The sequence below is a fragment of the Heloderma suspectum genome, chromosome 5, assembly GCF_057233095.1.
Source record: "Heloderma suspectum isolate Gila_16-S chromosome 5, 16-S_ref, whole genome shotgun sequence".
NCBI classification, from domain to species: Eukaryota; Metazoa; Chordata; class Lepidosauria; order Squamata; family Helodermatidae; genus Heloderma; species Heloderma suspectum.
The window spans coordinates 226211888-226231515 of NC_139462.1; the positions used below are offsets into that span (position 1 = coordinate 226211888).

General features: G+C 45.6%; 1 protein-coding gene across 1 annotated transcript in view; it reads left to right on the forward strand.

The window, feature by feature from the left end:
• The window catches only part of ADCYAP1R1 (ADCYAP receptor type I), a 136258-nt gene that overhangs the window by 84368 nt on the left and 32262 nt on the right, over positions 1 to 19628 (forward strand). The window contains exon 12 of the mRNA XM_084855104.1: positions 17356 to 17439. Coding sequence (XP_084711230.1) covers positions 17356 to 17439 — 84 coding nt within the window. The remainder of the gene's footprint in view (positions 1 to 17355; positions 17440 to 19628) is intronic.

A 19628-nucleotide genomic window follows, 5' to 3' on the forward strand; every position in this document is an offset into this window, starting at 1 on the left:
GGTACTTGTAGGACCAGTAGTTTGTGCAAGGTGTGAGTTTGTTTATTTCTTTGTTTATTTAAAATATTACTTGGCCTCCTTTCAGGGCAGAAGCCCTCCCAAGGCAGCTTACAGCAATAAAATACATAAAAACAGTTAAAATAGTAATAGTGATAAAAACATTAAAAAACTATTTAAAAAACTACAATAAAAGCCAACAACAAAACCAGCAACAATGTTAACAGCAGTACCAGCAACAATAGCAGTCATATGAAGAGAAGGCAGAGGTAAAATAATATGTTTTCAAGGCCTTCTTAAAAGTCTGCAATGACGGAGCATGGCAAACCTCCGATGGCAGCTTGTTCCAAAGGTTTGGGGCTAGTACAGAGAAGGCCCTTTCACATGTAGTCACCCACCTGACTGCTCTCACAGCTGGACAAATGAGAAGGGCCTCTTTTTCTGATCTTAATGTGCAGGCAGGCTGATATGGGTGAAGGCGGTCCTTCAAGTAACTTGATCCCGACCCATTCAAGGCTTTAAAGGTCAAAACCAGCACTTTGAATTGGGCTCAGAAACGCACCGGTAACCAGTGCAGATGGCACAGTATAGGCGTTATGTGATTGAATCGCCTCACCCCCACAAATACTCGGGCAGCTGCATTCTGCACAATCTGGAGTTTATGAACCGTCACATGAGTTCAAGTGAAGGGAGAAAATTAAGCCACTCTTCCAGCCCAGATGGAAGCCTCTGTCTGGGGTTTCATTCTGTTCAAAGCAAATCTGTATGGAAGAATATTGCATGCTTCTTCGATCCCGAACAGAGACAGCGTCTACAGCAGGGTGCTGAACCTCAGATCCAGGAGCCAAATCTGGCCATGCTGGCCCCCAATCTGGCACTCCAGGGTTCCCCAACTGGCCACTCCCCCTTCCCTGGCCACACCCTCTTCCCCAGCCATCAATTGTTGGCAGTTTCCTGGGTTTTGTGCAGTTTTCCACCATTCCAAAAGGTTGAAATGCCTCTCCTAAGGCTTAGTTTCTGGCAGGGAGAGCATTATGCTCAAACATGCTGGTATGTTGGATAATCTTCTGGGAGCTGGGAGATCCAGGTTCTAGTCCCCACTTGGCCATGGAAGCTCACTGGGTGACTTTGGGCCAGTCACACACTCTCAGCCTAACCTACCCCACAGGGTTGTTGTTATGAGGATAAAACGGAGAGGGGGAGGATAATGTAAGCTGCCTTGGGTTCCTTGCAAGAGGAAAAAAGGTGGGATATAAATGCAATAAATAAATAAATAAATCTGGCCCCACCCTTTCTACCTTTGTCCCCAGCTCTTTTGCATTTAGCCCCAGCCACCACTGACATTTGCCCCCCTCTCCAAAATTGAATTCAGTCCTTGGGAAGAAAGAGGTTCAATCCCCCTTTTCTTGAGGGACTTCTGTGCAATCCATCACCCAATTCTATTTATTTACTATATCCCGCTCTTCCCCAGAAAAGAGCCTGGCCCTGATCAGGTCCATACTGGGTTAGCTTCAATGTGTATACGATATATACGAATTCCATTTTGGTGGTGAAATCTCGACAGATTTTACTGGTCCAGGCCTGGTGGATTTTGCTCCATTTCCCCCCACTGGCAGAGACTCTTATCTGTAGTGATTCAATCCAATACACTGATTTCAGATTCTTTTAAGCCCCCCACCCCACCCCAAGACATTCCCAAATCAGAAAAAAAAAACCTGCTATACTCCACTGCCACTTATTGGAGTGGCAACACTACGAAATCCCAGAGGGCTTAAAAGGAACAGAATTCCCAGCATCACACATCCCTGAACAATGGTACAGCTTGAGGTATTCCCAGACCATGGAGTGGTCTCCTACTTATGCCTGTAGAGTTTGCCTGGAGTAAATGCATTGTGGATTGGATTTTTCTATGTCCAAGGAGGGTAGGAATTGTCCTAAAAGGCAGGGTAGACATATTTTAAATAAGCGAACAAGCATATAAAGAATGTAGGCAGGGACAATTGTGGGCTCTCTCCATTCAAATGTCATTCCACCAGGAGGGAGGCTCCAAAAGACCCAATTAAAACAAAATGAATGTATTGGTAACAATTACTGCTGATTATTACAGCTGACATCCTGCAAGATACCCAGTGTGTGTTGCAGAAGGTGTCCATCTTTCCTGTTCCAGAATTCTGAACATTTGAGTGGAAGCTTGCTTGGCTGAATGCTTCTGCATTCAAAATCCATTCTGTGCACATAGAAAACTAGCATGTGAGCCTTTCTCCCTGATATCCAAGCTTTCTACATGGAGTGAGTTCTTTGCTTTTAGTGTGGATGAGCCATTTAGTGTGGATGAGCTCCCTTTCAGGATGTCTTTCAAAGAGAGCTTCTCAGCTGAGAGGGGACTATTGAAAGATGGGGAGGGGGTTGGGGATGGGATTGGCCAAGCTGGTAGATGCAATAATCGTCTCTAGCCTGGAATGTCACCAAACATGGATCCTGGGGTCTTGCAGTCTATATGGCTGACTCACTGCCTAAGATGGGGCCATAACAATCGACAGATCCATCGGTTTCACTTTGCCCGACACGTCAATTTTTTATATCTCAAGTCATTTTGGTCACATTGATGAAGAATTTGGCTAATTATGGGGGATTCTTTTTTCTTTTTTCTTTTTTAAAGCACTGCATGAAATTCTCTCCCATCCCTAGCAGGGGCCTCTGATGTTTCCATAATATATCTCCCTCAGGGGTATCATGAGGCATTTGTACATCTGTGTCCCAAGGCGGGACTTGAGGCCTACTCAGATGGAAATTGGGATCAGGTTATGAGGAATACATTGTTCTCCCCTTGAGATAGCAGGACAGCTAGCTTGAGGGAAGGATCCTCCTTTGGGGCCAGGAAGGTAGCCTCTGATTTTTGAGTCTGGAGGTGTAAAGCCTCTCAATCCCCAGACAACTTCCCTTTGTCACGGATAGGTAGGCTCCAGCAGGGATCCTGCTTGCAAAATCCCAGCTTGAAAAATTAGGAAACTCCAAGCAGAATTCACCCTTGGTTTCCTTGATTTTGATACGATGTAGGGGCTTCTAACTTCTGGTATGTCAAATTTAGGGATGGATGGACCCCCCCCCATCCAGGTTCTCTGTTCACCTGCCCAGCCCCTGCCAATGCTCGTATGCTCCAGACCCGCACTCGAGCTCCCCAACACTCATCAAGCCACTGGCACTCACCTGGGACCTGTCCTGAAGCATCACCTCATTGCCATTGTATGAAAAAAAGTCTGATCACAAATATTTGCACATGTAGTTGTACAAAAATGACACTGTGTGTGGCCCATATGCACAAGATTACAGGCATAAAGGGGCCATTCACACCTGTGATCTTATGCATATGGGCCATTCACTGTGCCATTTTGCGTACAACTAGATGAGTGCATATTCACGTCAGGAAATGGCAATCGCGGCACTCGCGGATTGGTCCCAGATGAGTGCCAGTGGTTGGGCAAGCATGGGGAGGGGGTCAAATAGGGGCAGAGGCTCAGTGGGCTGAGGGCATGGGCTGGGGAGTGTCTGCCAGACTCCTGGACTGAATCAGCCACCTGTGCCATCCCTACTCAAATTCTTCCTTCCATACATATTCTGGATAATTATTTAATAAATAATTCCCAAGCCATATGGACATCTTAGGATCTGGCATGACCCAAGGCCAACCCCAAAAGCAGTGAAAGGTGGTTTTATATAGCCAACAGCCGTTCTGGCCTTGAAAATAACTCCAAAGAAGTTACTAGCCCACGGACAATTTACTTAGCTTGTCTCTCCACACAGGGATGGCTTTGGTCGTCATGGGTAGGGATGTATGAGAAATTAATTTCAGTTCATATTTTATCAGGATTTATGCTGGTCACATCTTCTGGACCAAACATGAACTTGGATGCAATCTGCTGTCGAAGTCCATACATTTCCAAGCCTGCAATGTGATTCTCCCTCATGTGTTCCATAGCATATGTACATTTGAAAATGCACATGAAAAATTGTGTACTTTTGAAAAAGGTGCACAGATATGCTTTGATCAATGGGGAAAGAATGCATACATTTCAAAGATGCACACAATTGATGTGAACATTTGGAAAAAATATGCACAAAAATACACATATATTTTCATGCAAAAAGAAAAGAAAAAAACAAAGCTCACAATCTGATATGGACTTGAGTCAAAATGAGTTTTGAGATGGGATTTGGAGAACTTCTGCAAGCTCAAATTTTGCTGATTCACACACCCCTAGTCACTGGTGGCCCATTGCCAGCCTGCACCAATTAATTGTTTTCCTGTTTACAGAGGCTTCCTTGCCTACTTACTTGAAGATGATGCTTACTTGAATTCATTGGCCTTCCTTTACTCATGACTAGGGTTGGCGGAGAATTTCTCCCCGAAACTTTGGGGGGCCGAGCGCCAACGTGTTCGGCCCCCCGAACAAGTTTCGGGGAGAAATCCTCCGAACCCCCCCACACACACACACACACCCCGGGACGGGACTTACCTTCGCCGAATGTCCCTCCCGGCGGCGGGTCCGGCCGGCGGTTTGGCGGGTGTTCGAGCGGGGCGGGAGCGGCAGCCGGTCTTTTGACCGGCTGCCGCCGCCGCCATTGCAATAAAAAAAAAAAGTCCCCTGATAGGCTACGTGACGATTGATGTAGCCTATCACGGCTGACTTTGCAGATCTAGCCATGATAGGCTACGTGAATCATCACGTAGCCTATCAGGGGGCTTTTTTTTTTTTTTAACTTTCGCGTTCGCGGCTGGGCGAGGCGGGAAGCCTCTTCCCCGGCCTGAATTTCGGCCGGGCCGAGGCGGGAAGCCTCCCCCCCGGCCTGAATTTCAGCCGGGCGGAGGCGGGAAGCCTCCCCCCCGGCCGGAACTTCGCAGGGGGAGCAGCGAAGCGCCTCCCCCCCACCGCGAACGTCCTTCGAGGACAGGTAAGGGACTTTCGTCCACCCCTACTCATGATCCAAATGTCTTAGAGTTCAGGGGTAGTAGAAATGGATATCCAGAAAGGCAAACGAGCGATCGGACAAGGAAACACCAAGAGTGGATTCATGGGTCAAAGGAAATGGGGTTTAGCAAGCAAGTGGCGCTCCCAATGAAGAGGGATTGAAAGGTGTAAAACATAGTCTCAGAATGAAGATGTTTCTGACTTAGCATGGGTTCTGTTCTGTTTTGTTTTTGTTTACTGAAATACATTTTTAACCCATAGATTTGCTTTGTGCTCTTCCTGCCTGCTTGCCTCCCTCTATCAGCAAGAGAAATGTCACCGGAGTTGAGGGATTGTGTTCCCTTCTGTTGCTGCGCCCCATATTCCTTCAGTGGCCCACCACCACCTAGAAGATACCAATGCTTCCTGCCTTTGCAGTAGGTGGCTTCACACATCCCTCCTCACACACTGAAAGCATGTAGTGCACTGTATGCTTTGTTCCCAACAACTCGTGCCCCCTCTTGGCCACATGTCTGGTGGCCCTGTGAACATGCACATACCAACAGAGGCATTCAGGCCAATGAAAACCCCTCCTCGTGTGGAGAAGCCCTATGCTCATACAACTGGTTTGCACTGGTGCTGAATGTGCAGCTGGCACAGGCGCATCATCAAGGGGGCTACCTGGCACAACCCTGCACACCTCTCCCACATTCTTTCAGTGTGTCCTGCATTGACCGATGCAGACTCTGCATACAGGGCTAAATAAGAAGCAAAGAACCCAACAAATGTTCAGGCACACAGGTTTCAGTCTAATGGGATTTGGGCTAAGGCAGGAATGCTCAGGATAACAGGCAGAGGTCAAAACACAGTTAGACACTCAGATACCTAACCTTACATAGTCCAGAAGCAGAGTCAAGAAGGAATCCAAGGGTCAGTAGCATGGAGCATCACAGGACAAGGTCCAGGAGGCAAGGTAGGGCAGAGGAGCTAGAAGAACAATGTTGTTTCCAACACTGGCTAGGCATACACTGAAGGCAGTTAACCCCAGGGCATGCTGAGCCCCACCCATGGCTCAGCTGCAGTACATTAGTACTCTCTGGTCAGAGCTTTTCTCATGAGACGTGGCTTTTGACTGAGAAGTCCTTCTTTGAGCATTTCTTCCCATGGGAGTCCTACTGGCCTGTCACTTGAGGTGACAACACTCCTGGGAGCAAGGGGGTTGTCTAGCCTCTGCCTCAGAGGCAAAATGCCCCCCCCCCCGGGACGGACCTGCAGCAATTTATTTATTTATTTATTATTAAATGTATTAATCGCCCATCTGGCTGGTCACCCAGCCACTCTGGGCAATGTACAGCATACAATAAAAAGTTTAAACCAATAAAATTCTACAGTAAAAACATTTTCTAAAATACCCTAACCCACCCCAAATGCCTGCCTGAACAACCACATTTTCAATGCATGGCGGAAGCTCATTAAAGAGGGGGCATGGCGGAGTTCCCTAGGGAGGGAGTTCCACAGAGTGGGGGCCACCACAGAAAAGGCCCTCTCCCTCGTCCCCACCAGTCTAGCTGTCCTGGCTGATGGGACAGAGAGAAGGCCATCCGAGGCTGATCTTGTTAAGTGGCCTGTCTGGTACTGCTGGAGGCGCTCCTTGAGATAGGCTGGGCAGGAACCATATAGGGTTTTAAAGCAATCTCCTCCTGAGGGCCCAGGCTCCTCCTGGTTTGGTGACAGTGACTGCTCAGGGGTGCCCTTGGTTTCTGGGAGCTCTAGCTCTTCCTCTGTGGAGGATTCCTTGGGGGGGGGGCATGACAAGTGCATGAGATGGTTTGTGTGAACCCTGCCTCACACACCAGACACACACACACACACACACCTGTCATCTTCCATTTAATAAGAAACTTTGGAGGAAAAGGGGGCCCAGAAACAGTGGGAAGTGAACTTGTGGGGGGAGAGGACTGAGTTTGCAATTCAGCTATATACGTAACGAACAGGTGTGTCTCTCTGCTTAGAAATAAGTATGAGCCTTCTCCCCTTTTCTAGAAGGTTTGTACTCATTACAGAAAGCTGCTAACCACCATTCAATAAAGGGTTTGTGTGGTCACCATAACTCAGCAAATTAACTGACCTGAAGTGGCTCAAAGCTATCTTTCTGTAACAATTTTGCAAAGTCACAGAAGCTTCAGTTATGCCAATCTTAATGCAAATTTAATTAATTAATTAATTACATTTATATCATGCCTTTCCTCCAAGGAGCCCAAGGTGGTATATTTGACTGTCCTCCTTCCCCTCTCCATTTTCTCCTCACAACCTACTCCTGTGAGGTAGATAAGGCAGACAGTCAGTGACTGGCCCATAATCACCCAGTGAGCTTCATGGCCAAGTGGGGACTAGGACCCAAGTCTCTCCAGTCTTAGTCCAATGCTATAACCACTACACCGCACTGGCTTTCACTATGCTGTGAATCCTGGCCTGTAAACAACCTTTGTTACTCACTACAGATGAGTGGCAAGTCACAAACCTCAACAATTTTATCTTTGGATCAGGTTAAATAGCAAGAAATGCCTGATTGCCAACAGGGAGCTGGCTTTCCATGGTGTGAACAGAATGTTGGACAAGATGGACCTTTGGTCTGATCCAACAGGGCTCTTCTTATGTTTTTAAGATCCTGCTTTGTGCCAGTCGAGACCATAATAGATAAAGATTATAGCAATGTGTTGTACATCCATTAAACCTTTGTTTGCTTGTGCATCTCCCAATGTGAATGTTCCATTTATTTGCTATCTCCTGGATGCAGTAAGAGAATCGGGGACTTTGGCTTACTGCGACTCAAAACAAGACCCCCAAAGATTTCACTTACCAAAAGCCAAAGACTTGAAGGTGAAATGAAGTGGAATGTTTGCCTGCTAGTTAAGTAGTTGAAATTAGAGCTGACATGAATTGTGGGGAGGGAAAGGGATTGTTGAATGTGTGCCTTGAACCCTAATCAGCTTGCTGAAATCTGAATAGATGATATCAATTTTCGGTCACCTGACTCAGCCTTCTGCTACAAAACCTGTGGCTTGTGGGTGGGGACATAGTCCACAGCCGAGGCTAATCAGAGCAAGTCACCTCTGTCACCTTCCTGGGAGTGAGAAACTAGAATGAGCAAACAGGGTAAGAGAATAAGCAAATGAGAGTTTTGCTTGGGAGTTTAGTAGAAGAGGCTGCAGGGGAGTCCATGGAAATGGCATCTGGAAAGCCTAGCACTATGGAAACAGAGGCAGCTCTTCCAGTGACCCTCACTGGAATGGCATGGGTGCCTGATTCCATCCAGGAATCTGGTGGAAACCCCCCCACCTGCACCCCCGAAACTCACTTGCTGACTCCTGCCCCCACTTCCCCCCTGCCCATGGTATGCGAAAGGCCCACACTCGCCCTGACAGCCCCAGCAAGCTCCGTGGTCCTCATTTTTTGAAAAATAAAACGCCAATCGCAAAAATGTGCATATTTGCATACTTGCGAATGTGCATTTCTCACAGAATGCACATATTCACATCTGCGCAAAATGCACATTTTTGAAAAATATGCCTTCTTGCACTCATGCAAATATGCACATTCACAAAATGCACTTTTACGCACACACACAAATAACGAGCGTTTTTGCAATCGCTGTTCCGTTTTTCAAAAAATGGCAACCACAGAGCTTGAGGGGGCTGCCGGGGTGAGTGAGGGCTGCTCATTGAGCATGGGAGGAGCTTGAGCATGGTCTGGGGACAGGCGAGCAGGGGCAAGGGCTGGGCAGGCACCCAGAGAACCCTGACAGGGATGGGTTCGCACATCCCTACTGCACCTATATAACAGATACTAGGCTGTTGCCATGAAAGGTGACCCTCGGCAACCAGAAGGTGGAACACCCTGCACTCCAGAGAATACTGGGGAGGGTACTGTCAGGTGCCCCCTAGCTGCCTCTTTAAGTCCCCTCCAATAGCCAACTCACGACACAGACGAAAGGGATTCTTTCCAAGGCTTTATTCTTTTACAACTTAATGACTCTTTCAGATGCTAATCACCAGCGACTAAACAAGGAAACGCACTGGGGTAGTTAGCAGAGTAGCGTAAGCTCTGGGTAAGGCAGTTGGTCCCCGTTTGAAGGGGAAGAGCGGGAAAACTCTGAACTTATGGGCTATGGAGAGGTCCTCCCTCTTACCCGGGGATCCTCGGGACCCAACCGTTGTTTTAGCGCCAAGCGGGCAGAGTGCCTCCTCTCAGCGTCCTCCATCAGGCGCCACTCCCTCCGTCTCCGCCGAGCATCCAGCAAGATCCCATCCCCTGCTCTCTCACTGCTAGGGTCACTATCTCTCTCAGGAATTCAGGCAGGAGGAATCTCGCCCTGCCGCTGTGCCTGTGAGAGATGAGCGAGCTCCTCTCCCATGGGTGGTTGGTCCTCCTCAGAATCAGAACTAATTATCCACCAACCCAAGGAAGAACACATATTTCCATAGAGGGTGTCCCTGGGCTACCTGAAGTTGAGACAACACCCTGCACTCTACAGAACATTGAGGAAAGGGCTTGGGCCCACATGGATTGAAGGAATATAATTACCAACCCAAGGAGAAGCAAACATGTGATTGTGGTTGACGATTCCCTAGTAGGGATATTGGAGAAATCTGCAGTGGAACCAAATCAGTTCAGATTTTCATGAATGCGATCTACAGATTCCACAGTAGTCTGACTTTCCCCCTGTTGGGCAGATTGCAGATGGTTGTTTCTAACTTTCCTGAATTTTGTGCAAAGTTTGTCATAGAAAAATATGCATTAAAAAAAAAAAGAAGAAGCCAAAAATGAACATTTCCCCCTTGGCTAAAAAGTGAAAATGTGCATTTGGGGGGAAATTGTGCATTTTGACACGTGCACATTTTCACAAATTTGGAAACAAAAAAAATCTGATTCCATCAATGGGCAGACAATGGAAGAAAGGCACCTGACAATCCGTGAAACACAGTCAGAATGGATTTTACATGATCCGTACATCACTACTGAAAGGGATGGAGACAGCTGTGTGTACACTGGACATGGCATCTTGGGAGGTGTGCTGCCTTCCTGGAAGTTGGAACATTCATTCAAGATGTGACAGAGAAGCTGTTGAGATTCATCAAACCAACTGACTACTATCCTCTCCTTCTGATCCATGTGGGGGCAAATTATACAATCAGAAGAAATGTGGAATGGATTTTTAAAGACTATGAGGCCCTGGGTAGGAGAGTAGTGCATTTTAGGGCACAAGTGTTTTCATCAGTTCTTCCTGTTGATGGTCAGGGTTTGGGTGGGGAGACAGAAGGATACTGAAAGTAGGGCTGTGCTCTACTTCAGCCTGTGGCCTGAATCCTGAGTTCAGGCAGGCCACTTCAGGCCATTTCAGGCCCCTTCCATGGTGAAGCAGAAGGGCCACGAAGTGACATGGAGCAGGTCGGGGGTCTCCGAAGTGCTCGGTGCACTTTGGAGCTTAGGCATCCCATCCCAGCTGCACCAGGGCCTCCAGCTCCTTACCTGAGGTGACTCACAGGAGTTGCCACCGCCATCACTACTGTCACCGCCATCACCTCCATAGTGGCAACCGCCGCCACCACAATCACCACCTCTGTCATTGCCACCGCCCTCGCCGCCACCCGCTGCTGCCCACACTTGAGCTGCAGACATCTACCAGCTCTTCCTACAGGGAGTCACCATTTTAAAAATGGCGACTCCCTGCAACAAGAGCTGGAGCACGTCCGGGGCTCAGAAGCTGGTGGTGGCAGGCAGCAGGGATGATGGTGGCAGAGGAGGAGGAGGAGGAGATGGTGGCGGAGGCAGCAGCCCAGGTAAGGAGCTGGGGGGGTTGTGCGGTGGCATCAGGGGGGCCCTGAAGCGGGATTCAGGTGGCCGAATCCCGCTTTGGGTTTGGGGCTGAGTTCGGTCAGGGTGGGCCCAAATCAGCTCGAACCGAATCAGCTGTGCCTCCAAATCTACGAAGTGGCTTCTGAGTTGGATTGGAGGTTCCCTGCGCAGCCCTACCTGAGAGTGAGCAACTGGCTCTGCAGAGGATGTCATCGGGAAAGGTTTGGTTTCATGGACCATGGCCTAAGATACCGATAGGAAGGACTTTTTGCAGATGATGGGATGCACCCCACAGAGACTGAGAAGAATATTTTTGGCAGGAGCCTTGAAAACCTGATCCAGAAGGCTTTTAATTAACTCCTGGGGGTTGGGGTGGGCAAACAAGCAATGTTCAAGATCCCTAGGTTTCTCCAAACTTCAACTTGATGCATTTGTCTCACTGCTCAAGGTTTACCATGATCATGATAACCTTGTGGACAGTACTATAATTAGGTGGATCCACAGCTGATTGAGCAATAATACTCAGTGGGTGCTAATTAATGACTTGGCATCCTTTTGGAGGGATATCTGGAGTGCCACAGGGTTCAGTCTTAGGCCCTGTGCTGTTCAACGTTTTTTTAAAAATAAATTACTTAGGATGTAGAGGGGTTGCTTATGAAATATGCAGATGACATGAGGCTAGGAGGGGTAGGCAATGCCACAGAAGACAGGCTCAAGCTTCAAAAGGATCTAGACCGGCTGAACCACTGGGCCAAATGATCTAACAAGATGAGATTCAACCGAGATAAATGAGAAGTCTTACATTTAGCTACAAAAAAATCATAGCCACAAATATAGGATGGGGGAGACCTGGCTTGGCAGCAGTACATGTGAAAAGGACCTAGGTTCTTAGTGGTTCACAAGCAGAATATGAGCCAGCAGTGTGATGTGGCAGCTAAGAAACCTAATGCAATCTTGGGCTTTGTTAACAGAAACATGGTGTCCAGATAACAGGAAGAAATAGTTCCACTATATTCTGCATTGGTCAAGCCACATTTGGAGTACTGCATCCAGTCCTGTGTGCCCCATTTTAAGAAGGACATTGGCAAGTTGGAATACATCCAGAGAAGAGCAACCAAGATGCTGAGGGGTCTGGAAACCAAGAAATATGAGAAATGCTTGAAAGAGCTGAGTATTGTGGGGAAGCAGCTTTTTGGCTAAACATTGGGAGAAACTTCCTAACAGCAAGAGCTGTTCAGCAGCGGAACAGACTTCCTTGGGAGAGTGGCTTCTCCTTCTCTGGGGGTATTTAAGCTGAGGCTGGGGCCTCTCTGTCAGGAATGCTGTGTCCAGTGCAGGCTGGTGTCTCCAATGTCAGTGGGGCAGTGAGTCTGCTCCATGGTACACTAAAGGAGCTGTCCAAGGTGTTCACACTGGAGGATGCATTTTTAGCCTGAAATCCAGTAGGATGGGCTATGACAAAACTGTTCCTTTTGGTAGCCACTCAAATGGTATGACTCAAATGTGACATTTTTTGTGGTGTGAAGACCACCGGTTACCACATGCACATGGTCAGAATTCTATGCAGCAAGCATCATGTGCAGCCAAATTGACATTTATCAATGTGTACAAATGTGACCCTAGCCTTTTGTGCTTCCCACTCAAGTGAAAGCATCTCTGGTCAGTGAGGCTGTAGGTGACATTTAAATGTGCCTTCATCCCTTATGCAAAAATCACCTGCTGTCATTGTCTTCTGTCGCCACAAGGGCTAGAAATCTCTCTTTAAAGTTGGGATTCTCGAAGAATCCAGGTGCCACATTCCAATATTTTGACAGTTGTGTGTGCAGCCTAGGGATGAGGGAGAAATGTGTTCAGTTCACATTTGAATGCGAACTTACCTTATTTCACACTTTCAAACCGATACGTCAACCAAAGCTCAGTTATCCTTCAAAATGTGAACTTCTCCAAATTTTTCATTGGAGTTTACCCAACGAAACATGTACACAAAAATGTATAAATTAGGGGAAAGTGCACACAACAAAGCATATATTAGGGGAAAATGCACACAAAATGCATATATTCGTGAAAATAAGGTTAAAAATTGATTATATTAGGAAGATTGCTTCTGAAAAATGTGCATATTAGGCCAAATTGTGTACAGAAATGCATGTATTAGGAGAAACAGACACAAAAATGCATACAAATTTTCATGCAATTTTAAAAAAAAAATCTCAAAGTTTGGGGTGAACTGAACTTAAGGTTGGAAAAATGAGAAACCGAGAGAAACAGAAATTGAGAGATGTTTCTATCTGTAGTAAGCCAGTGTCCCAGGGTACCATTACATTGCTTTGATTCTGGGTTTGCCTCCTTTGGTTTTATTTTCCTTTCTCCCCATCTTAATGCCTCCTTTTGCAATGCATGTTGAAAAATCAAAGCATACATATATACTTAGCTAATGCAGGTGTACATCATTCCTCCAACTAGCTTCATGGTGGAAAGAAACGAGAAACATGGCATATCCCATCGGTAGGTATCATTTTACCTCTGGTCCAAGCTAGGGGGAAAGTGAGAGACTTAGGTCAACTGATCATTTGCCATTTTTAAATGACACTCCCTTTTCAATTAACAGGAAACATTTGTATGCACTATGCAAATTAAGTGAATTCACATCTGAGGGTCTATCTCACATAATTTAATTCTGATTTGTCTCATCAGTGGGGATGAATAAAGAATAGTGACAGAGAGATGTTTGCATACAGGAAAGAAATGCTCACAAAGCTTCTCTTTCTGTTTTCTTTGCAACAGTTATCACTGCTGAAGAGACAAGCCACAGTTCAGTTTTAAATGAGGCTTGACTCTTCAGTATTGGAAACTGCTGTGAAGGAAATAGCAAAGCAAACCTCCAGCCATGCATGCACTTCCATAGGAGTATAGGAAGCTGCCTTATACCAAGTCAGACAATTTGCCCAGTGGTGTCTTCTCTGATTGGCGGTGGCTGTCCAGGATCTCAATCAGAGGTCTTGCTTTCTACCAGATAGTTATAACTGGAGATACCTGAAATTGAACTGAGGACATTCTGTGTGCAATGCAACTGTTCTACCACTGAACTATGTTCCCTCCCCTTCTACATGTGCACATCTAATATTTCCAGATGGTGATCAAGTGATTTAAAAGAACCCAGTTTGAAGATTCAGAGACAGTGTTCAGCACTTGATGTTGGCTATTTTTAAAATGTATTTGTTAGTCATGGCATGTCCATATTTTTGGAGCACCCAATGTAAGCAATTGCAGGAAACTTTGTATTAGCCACATCTTGCTTATCAAAGGGCTGGTCCGCATATTGGGCCATTCTGGGAGCTAGGACCTCTGGATGTGTGCTATGCAGGAGCTGGCTGAGTTCCATTAGTGTATCCAGACCAAGAGTGGCTGGCAGCTTCTGTATCTTGGCAAGGCACTGCATTCTCAGGGCAGTTGTTTATGGGTTAGGATAGAAGGCGACGTGTATTTTTCAGTCCAACTGATTCCAACATAGGTGGTCAGCCTACATTAAAAAAAAAGTTGCTTCCATCTAGCAGTACAAGTTACGGAACACAGGCACTCTGCATTCAAATGTACACATGTATACCTTGCAAGCATACACTAGTCTGAGATGGGTAATCACCATGCACAATGTCTTGGTAACCACTGCAAAATCTCACAAGCAAAGCACATTTCCTTTCCCTTATGAGTGCATTTAGCTCTTGGGAAAGCCTCTAGCATATGACAGTGTAATGCAGCCAATGGGTGCCTGAGCAAGCCATCCCTGCTCTAGAAGATAGGTCCATTAATACTTCTTAGCCATGGTTACAAAGTCTGGAGCCTTGACCTTCAGAGCTGCAATTCCAGATGATGATCTCCATCATGCTGTGATTGTGATCTTTTGAAGGGCATCTCCATAGCCTAGCCTTCTTTGGCCATCCTGATATGTTGGACTACAACTCCCACCATCACCAGCCAGCCAAGCTGGTTGTTGTAGTCCAACACACCTGGAGGGCTCCAGGTTGAAGAGGACTATCCAAGTTGCTAGCAGAGGCAGGCAATATAATTCTTACATTGCTATTTGGCAGTCATTAAAGGTCAGAACTGGAGTTCACATCTGGATTCAGGGAAGCAGAGAAAAAAGATGATTTTAAGCATCTGGGAGAACTCATCCCTCTGTCGATCTCTGTTTGAGGAAATCTGTTGAAAGGTCATTCTTATATTAAGGTTATTCTTGCATTTGTCATAGGTTGTATAGTGATATGTAACCTATACCAGTATAGGTTCTTTTTTTTTACCAAAACAAAACACTACTTTTGCATTTTGTCTCCAAAGAAATTTCTATCGTGGCAATTGTTCACAATTTTGTGGTGACAATGTTACCCATTTCTCTCTTTTAAAAAACAAAGAAAAAAGAAAAGAAAAAAGAAGGACTCTGAATGCTAAAATTTTTAAAATATCAAGGACCGGTACCAGCATCCATTCTAAGGGTTGCACCATCTGATGCAGGGGCATTCAAAATGAACACAGCTTTAAGAACATCTCTGCAGCAATCACATGTCATAGTATAGAGTTTGTTTTCCCTCCAGGATGGAATGGGGAGGGGGTGTTATAAAAATTAGGTGAAATGCCAGAACTAAGCCATTGGACTGCAATCCTATACGTACTTACTTGGGAGTAGGGATGTCGGAGAACTCCAGCTGAGGGCCAGCTGGCAGATTTTTATTTTTATTTTTGTATAAAAAGACATCTGCACAAATTCTAGGAGCAATAACCTCAATTTGTGCAAATTGTGGCTGAAATTTGTGTAAATTATGCAAATTGCAGTTGAAATTTGTGCAAATTTTGTAAATTGTGCCTGCAGTTTGAGCAAATGTCTATTTATGTATTTAAAAAAAAAAAAGTTTGAGGATTTCTGGAAAAACCTGCAGCTTGCACAAATGCAAGCTGCGTCAGGGGCGCTGTGGAAATCTGGCAAGCCCCCAAAGGGCTGGATTCCCTGGCAATGGATATCCCTACCCAGGAGTAAACTCCAGTGAGCTCAATGGGACTTACTTCTGAGTAGACATGTATAGGATTGCACTGTTAGTAAAGTAGTCATTGAAATGGTCTCACATACATCAGCCCTCACAGTCTTTTTTCTAAATATTGTACATTAATTGTACAGTTGGTTTGTGTCTAAATCTGTGTCATTTGCATTTGGTCTAAATCTGTGTCATTTGCATTGCCCATAGTTAGCACTGGTGAAGAGTTTGGTTTAAAAAGAGGCTCAGTTGTTCAGTACTGTGAACAAAACTGTCAGCATATACAAATGCTTGTCTATTAGATTAGGCATATCAGTGTATATCCGGTTTGTGTCAGTTTTTCTATGTATTCAATCATAAGTCTGTTTTGTCCACTTTCCACATCAATCTGTGATTTTTTTAATTTCAAAAATGCCACCAAAATTGCATTTATTTTCATTTGCAACTTTCACTCACATATGTTTTGTACACAACTTTCCCTAATATACATATATCAGCCTGGATCCAGATTTAGTCATTCCAAGAGCAGACCCTTTGAACTCAATGGAACTAAGTTATGTTTAATTTAAGTTCTACTGATTTCAATGGGTCTACTGTAAGCCATGGTCCATGGGGTCACGAAGAGTCGGACACGACTGAACGACTGAACAACAACTGTAAGCATGACTTAATCTGGATCCAACCCTTTGTATGCAACATTTCTTAATATCCACATTTTAGTATGCAATGTCTGAGCCAAGAACTGCATTGCAAAATTTGAGTAAGTGTACAATCTGAAGGATGACTGCTTTCCAATCTGCAAATTAGTCCAGGAAGTGCGAAATAGCTCAGTTAGCTTTAAAATGCAGACCAAATGAAATTCTTCACAATGCCTATTCTCTACCAAGTGTGCCCATCTGGTTGAGATTTCCAAATGATTTTAATGTACATTTCCTTTTTCCATGCATTGTTTACTGTTTCTTTAAACCATGCAAAGAGTCTTCAAGCACACCAAAATCTAAAATGGCGCCCTTAGGGAAAAGCTCCCTTGGATTTTAATCACTGGCATATTTCTACTCCATTGTTCTCTGTGGGTTTATTGTGTGAATCTGTTAAGTGAATCTTCTAAAAATCTAAGCACACTATCCCATCATCAGGTCCCCCTTCAAGTATATTTTTGATTTATACAAGTAACCTTTCTGCTAGCTTTGTAGCTTAACCCATCAAAAGCACAAACTGCATCCAAGACATGTTTTTCTGTTGCCATCATTTTCTCTCCATCTGCTTGCAACCTTCTGCTGGTTTTGTGGCTCAGTGCAAAATAAGCACATTTTGCTGTTGCTTCTGCATCAATCCAGCATCCAGCATCTGGATTGTCTTGCAATACTCCTTTGCCTCCACCTTCACTGGATTTGTTTTGACATTGCAACCCATGAAAATGTGTTTAAAGTTGACATACCTCTTGATGATGAGCTGAAAAAGAAGAAACATTTTGGTTTATTTTATTTTATTTTATTTTATTTTATTTGTTTTTTTGCAAATCTTGTCATATTCAGCAGCTGCGTTCAGAAATGCTACTGTAAATCCAACAGGCCTAACCAGCACTCTTGCAGGATGTCAGAACTATCCACCATTACCCTGTAAGTGTATGCAATCCTGTGGCAATATCTGTGTTTGACGCATGTCGCTAATACGTGGTCAGTCGTCATAGCGGCAGCTTAGGGTAGCATTTGTGTTCTGTGTGCGCTGCATGTCTGCTTTGTCTGTTTTGTTTCCTCTTGTGTGCTTTGCGATGGTGACATCACTGTGAGGGAGCTGAACATTCCGGGTTGGATCCATATTTATGTGGGATTAGGGATAGGGGAACGAGTGACATTTGAGATCTCCAGGACTTTCCAAACATTGTCTTGCCACTCATCTTGTGCCTGATTCCTGTTCATGCTTGCGATCACTGCTCGCTCTGCGTGAATGGGTAACATGTGCAAACTGAGCAGACCGAATGGGAGATCTGCGCAAATTTCCCCAGATTTTTCACATATTTCCTCCATAGACTAAAGCGGGGCTGATTCAGTCTCCGGAGCAAATGTTGTGCGTATTAGGAAATCTGTGCCAGCACAACTGGGAATCAGGAACAAGATGAATATGAGGACATGTTCAACAACTTGCAAATATTTTTGGCAGATATGTGCATGTGATCACACTCATCTTCGGAGCTTCAAATGTGGCATCCTCTCATGTTTCGTGAGCAAAACCAGAATTCTCATAATCCCTACATGGGATTCACTGAGACAGTGGAAGTGAACTTCCCTGCCCCCTCCTCAAAGCAGCCCCTCCACTCCCCTGAAAATGTTACGCAGAGAGTCAAGTGACCCTGCTGAACGGGCTGAGCAATAGTGTGCATGGATCCCCCCAAATTGTGTGGAAGTACCTTCCGCAAGCGGAATCCTTCCTCTCGTGGGAGGCAGATCCTGGATCCAACTCTGTCTGAAGTGCATTGACTCAGTTCATGGGGTGAGGGGTGGGGGGATGCAGGCTCTAAGTCAATGCAAAGAACCATTTATCAAATGGTCACTTCCCACTTGTTTAAACTGGGCTCAAAAGCTAACTCCTGGGGTTCCTAAACTGCTAAGGTTCCTAAACAGGCACATTAAAAGAAGAGGCAAGCTTTTAATCCCCCTCCTTCCGAACCCTTCACCAGCTTGGATCAATATCCAAGCCAGGAAAAGATTCCCAACTTACCTTATTCCCCATTCTAATTATTTCCCCAAGCACCATCTGCACTTACCTGCAAGTGGGGACCACAGTAATGGCCGCACTGGAGAGTGCGGAGTAAGAAGGCTTTCCCTTTCTTTCCTTGCCCACCCCTTCTCTGTTTCATCATGATGTCATCTGCTCCAGCTGTCACATTCCCTTGGCCCCCTCCTTCCTCATGCACACACACAAGAAGAGAGGCTTCACTCTCACACCTTTAATTCACTATCAACAGGTTCATTACAGATGCAAATCCCCAAAGACTCTCAGGATACAAAGGAATGGCAACAGGGGATCCAAATGGGAGCTAATATGTTGCCAGCAGTTTGAACAAGGACTTCCTGGCTAGAATAACTTAGGGAGGGAAACCCCTCCCTTCCAATGATGCTCCCCTATGTCACCCCTCACGCATCGCCAACCGGGTTGACCATCTGAGCTCCGGCTCTAACTTTTCCCACCTTGCTCTGCGGCGCAGTCTAGAATCCCTCAGGTCACGCCCTGTGCTCTCCTTCTCCTCCTCCTCCTCCTGGATTCTCATGGAAGGGGGGTCTTCAGGCCCAGCCATCTGGGTGTTAGTATCCTGATAAGCATGCCTATCAATATCTGAACTCACTCAGGAAGATGCCTCCCCCAGTTATGGCTGTTCCCCTTCTGAATCTGAACTGCTAACTATCTCCATATGCTCAGAATCAATCCTGACACCAGTGTGTTGGGGCTACCATGGCCATTTACATATTGTCCCCCCAAAAGGAAATGCATTGCTAAAACAAGAGGACTGCAGAGGACACAAATTGGCATCAAATTTGCACGTACTAATCAGTGTTAAGTATAGTTGCAAACTGAGAAACAATCACTAGAATGTCAATAGAATTACAAGATATTTCACCATAGTGGGAAAGACTATGGCCAGTTGACCTCTGGTGTGTCTGCTCAGTCTGCTGCCCAGGTGCTAACAACTCTTGATGGGCACCTTCAAGTTCCCCTCTGTAGCGTTCTTGATCTTTAAATCAAACTTGGACTGGACCACCCTTCAAATGGAGGGTGCCTTCAAATAAAAGACTGCCCTATGACAGCACTC